The following is a 3883-nucleotide window of genomic DNA, read 5'->3' on the forward strand; positions in this document are numbered from 1 at the left end:
AAAAAGTCTTGAAACCTAATTTTGGAGCAGCGTGGGAGGAAGTGGGAGACGAGTACGAGAAGGAAGAGACGTTCGCTCTGGCGTCTGTGCGAACGCTGGATGGTACGCACTCTGAATATGTTTGACAAGTTTCCTACATGCAAAGCTGATGTTGGTGAAGGTAGCTCCATCTAGAGGTGTGTTTAATCTTTGCATCAAACTCAATCTCTTTATTGAACCATTTACAGAGGCGGTGGGGAACATCATCAGCTTCCTGGGAATGCAGCCTTGTGAACGCTCCGACAAAGTTCCAGAAAATAAGAACTCTCACGTCCTCTTCCTTGCTGGTGAGATTCATCAAAGAGTCAAAGTTAATTCTTAGAAATCTGTTTGCTGAGAGTAAGATTTCCCCACCTCCCCCCAGGCGTTTTCCGAGGAGGCCACGACGTGCTGGTTCGGGCTCGTCTGGCGCTGGCTGATGGCGTGACCATGCAGGTGACGGTCCGCAGCAGTGAGGAGACCGTTGTCGATGTGATCCTGGCCTCTGTCGGCTAGAAATCTGAACCCATCACAGCCATTTAGCATGTAACAACCCTAATCCATCTCTTTGTCAGTCCTTAAACTCGTTCTTGTGGCTATGTCAACCAGATAAATGTTTTATATCTTCTATATAAACTAAAACATTTCTGTCTTATTTTTTTCCATCTTCTGTTCTTAGAAAATATTGTTTCATTCAGTTTCACAATAAAGTAAATCAGAATGCAATTAAGACTTTTTTTTAACAAAATTACTTATATAAAAAGAGTTAACATTTAGCATGATGTAGAAAATGAAATCAAAAGTAATTCAGAATGTTGGATTCAACAGATATGAACAATATTACAGTAGTTGATCATCTCAGGTTTCTATAAACGTGCATTTGTTTTCCTCAGACTTCACTTTAGCTCCTAACATTCCTCACTGAGGGTTGAAAATCATTTTGATCTGGTTTTGATTACTCACACAAGGTGCCTGTGTCAGATCTGTTCAGAAAGAGTGGATGAAATTAAAATAAGCTTTTAGGAAGCCGATGGGGTCCTCCAGCTGAGGGTAGTGACTGATGTGGTCGTCCAGAATTGTGATGGTCGACGTCTTCACCAGATACCTGCAAGAACAGAATAAATAAAGTTTTTCTTAATGAACTGCTGAGAACTTTAGAAACCACCTATTTATTGACAATAGAAGGCATTTTTCATAACAGTTTGAGGTTAAAACTTTTTTTTTTTTTCACTGAACCAACTAAGACCAGCACTATTTTTTTTTTACAATTAAACTAAAATCTGGACAAAATTATCCACCGCTAACAAGAAATTTAAAAGCCCCGTTTAACATTTGATGGATTCATTTTTCTTTTTAATAAAAGCTTAATTACTTTTTTGTTCTGTGTTTTGAATTTCAATATGACCCAATTTATTAACCATAGGTCACATTTAAAACCAACAGAATTTCTTAAGGAAAATGTATATCTCACCAGTAAAGGTTTAATTGAAATGCTTGGGATTATTTTATGCTTTTATTGTAAAGAAAATGGTAAACAAAAAAAACTAAACATGTTGCTGGCTAAAGCTCATTTATGGATCAAATGGAGATTCAAATTAATCCCACCATTTTGAAATATTTTCTTTTCACATTCACACTGAGGCAGACTATGCAGTTGCTTAAATAAATATTCATACCCATTGAACTTTTAAACACAACAGCCACAAACATTGTTTAGGATTTTCTTTCAAACCAACACTACGTAATGTAAAATTTTAGTTCCATGAAGGCTGCAGAGGTGTTAGATAACATCACTGATGTATGGGAGCTGTGAACAGAGATAAAGCTTTGTGGTTGGTATCTAAACATCTGTTTGAATTTGTTGTGAAACCCGTTCAAAAGGTGTGAATACTTATGAGAGCCCGGGTTAAGGAAGTGTCTTGAAGGGAAACTCACACATAAAGACGGATGAACTGTGGATGGGGGTTGACAGGGTCCAGAGGTCCGTAAATCATGTGCACTGAAACACAGGAGGGGGAGGAAACCAAATGGAAGATGTAGGAGATGAAAAAGTGAATAAACCATTTTGTTCTTCTAATGTGAGAGTTCAGGAAGAGTCTGATTTTAGTCTTCCTGTTCTGTTTAGGTATTTATTTGGTTTACTTCTGTTTACTTCATTCCTTCTTCTACCTTGTATCCTCTTATTACTTCCTTCTTTCTAACCTTGTTCTCTTATTCCATCCTTTCAATCATTTCCCTTCTTTCGGTCCTTAAATGCTCAGCAGTTTAGCATCACTTAAGCCAGGAATACACTGTGCGATTTTTTTCAGTTGTTGCACACAGCTACAGCTCACACTGTACGACGAACCTGCAGGGTTTAGTAGTACAGCATGAGTTCACCGTTCACGATACGTTCTCGCACTTTGTACGACGCTCTGATGCGATCTACCTGCTCACACTGCAAGTCTAAAAACCACGTCGGACTGAGCTCCGTAGTGAGATGGCGCTACTCGGACTCGTCTAGCCAAGCTTGTAGAAGAGGAATATGAAGCTCACTAGAGTTAAATGCTCTGCCTTGGCAATTTGTATGCTGAAAGCCTTAAAAAGAAAAGGAGGCGACATATTTGACAAAGACATGGCTGAACAAATGTGGCTACTATGGTCTGTCAAATTTACTGAAAGCCATTTCACCCGCACCCCCACCATGCTTCTATGTTTTCATCTGAGAGGAAGAAGAAGAGTCCTTGTTCGCGAATGCCCATTGAGCAATTTGTCCACGATGGGCAAATTGCTCATAACCACCTCCCGATTCCCGATCGGGAGGTGGTTGTGAGAGGCTGATCGTTACCACCTGTACACTAAACGATGCACGACACACGTTAGGACTGAAAGTCGGGCCAATCGGCAAATTTTCGTACAACTGGAAAGTCGGCCCGAAAAGGGAAAAAAAAAAAAAAAAGCACAGTGTAAGCCCGGCTTTACTGAGCTAGTTCATATTTTAGGAAGGGTTTGCTCCCCCCTCTGATCCACTAAACTTACATGGGGCATGTGTAGACGTGAGCGCTCCCACCCATCGATCTCTGTGCTGAAATCTCTGATTGAGGTACTGGAGAATACTGAGGGAGAAAAAAAAAAAAAAAGTGAAATCCCCTTCCATAATTCAGGAACAGTGAGCATTTGAACGCAACATTACCTGTCTAAAACCAAGTTGCCATCATTGTAGCGTAAACTTGTCCACATGTCCCAGAACTCTTCATCTGTGGGCTGAGTGTAGGGACCGAACACTTCTCCAACGCTACCAAAAAGGACTAAAAGCATAAGATAAAACAGTTCCTTGCATTTTTCATTTAAAACATTCTGGTCTTCTCACCTCCTCTGGAAGATCATGAAGTTAGTGAGGCGTGTCAGAACCGTCCCCAGAATACTTGAGTCCTTCATCAGCTAATTGGAGGAAAAAGGAAAATTAAGAACATTTCACAGACAAAAATATGCAGTCCACTTTGAACCACTTTTAATAAATTACAACATAAAGGTCAAAGAGTAGAATGAAGGCAGCTTTACTCACCGTCTGCAGCAACCGTGGGTGATGAGTTTCTGGAAATAACCCTATTGGAAGAAAAATGAAAACCCGCCAGGGTTATCCTTGTCTTTAAATCACAACAATCAGATTCTGCCATAGCACATTGAAATATTATACATGAATAAAGCTTAACCAGCTTTTCCATTATTGCAAAGTGTTTAAATAGCAGAGACAGCAGCTCCAACTTTTTAATAAACAGGAAATTACTACCAAATATGGATGATTTGTTTAATGGGTCCACCCTTTAGGAATGGGAAGTCATTTGGGTTCTTTGTTAGCCTGCAAAGACATTTTGAATTGAAATAG

The 3883-nt window shown here is 39.7% G+C and overlaps 2 protein-coding genes across 2 annotated transcripts in view; one reads left to right on the top strand and one right to left on the bottom strand.

Annotated features, from left to right (window-relative positions):
* copg2 (coatomer protein complex subunit gamma 2) overlaps positions 1–1129 on the top strand; it is an 8781-nt gene extending 7652 nt beyond the window's left edge. Inside the window, exons 20-22 of the mRNA XM_015402501.1 lie at positions 7–102; positions 228–326; positions 404–1129. Of these exons, the coding sequence (XP_015257987.1) occupies positions 7–102; positions 228–326; positions 404–534 (326 nt within the window). The 3' untranslated portion in view covers positions 535–1129. The remainder of the gene's footprint in view (positions 1–6; positions 103–227; positions 327–403) is intronic.
* Positions 970–3634, bottom strand: LOC107103010 (mesoderm-specific transcript homolog protein-like). Its single transcript, XM_015402512.1, has 6 exons — positions 3563–3634; positions 3368–3438; positions 3191–3292; positions 3037–3113; positions 1954–2017; positions 970–1123 (listed from the first exon to the last, which is right to left on the bottom strand). Exons 2-6 carry the CDS (start codon positions 3433–3435, stop codon positions 1006–1008), a joined length of 429 nt encoding a protein of 142 aa, XP_015257998.1. The 5' UTR covers positions 3436–3438; positions 3563–3634; the 3' UTR covers positions 970–1005.
* Positions 3635–3883: the final 249 nt, after the last annotated feature.

The sequence above is a fragment of the Cyprinodon variegatus genome, unplaced genomic scaffold, assembly GCF_000732505.1.
Source record: "Cyprinodon variegatus isolate N-32 unplaced genomic scaffold, C_variegatus-1.0 Scaffold1360, whole genome shotgun sequence".
Taxonomy (NCBI): Eukaryota; Metazoa; Chordata; class Actinopteri; order Cyprinodontiformes; family Cyprinodontidae; genus Cyprinodon; species Cyprinodon variegatus.

What these genes read in the sequence shown, in the direction of transcription:
- LOC107103010 (XM_015402512.1), bottom strand. Translation starts at nt 3,435, where the DNA reads ATGAAGGACTCAAGTATTCTGGGGACGGTTCTGACACGCCTCACTAAC. An exon ending in TTCATGATCTTCCAGAGGAG is followed by an intron (nt 3,293 to 3,367) that starts GTGAGAAGACCA and finishes CCTTTTTGGTAG; the next exon opens with CGTTGGAGAAGTGTTCGGTC. An exon ending in GGCAACTTGGTTTTAGACAG is followed by an intron (nt 3,114 to 3,190) that starts GTAATGTTGCGT and finishes TTTCTCCCTCAG; the next exon opens with TATTCTCCAGTACCTCAATC.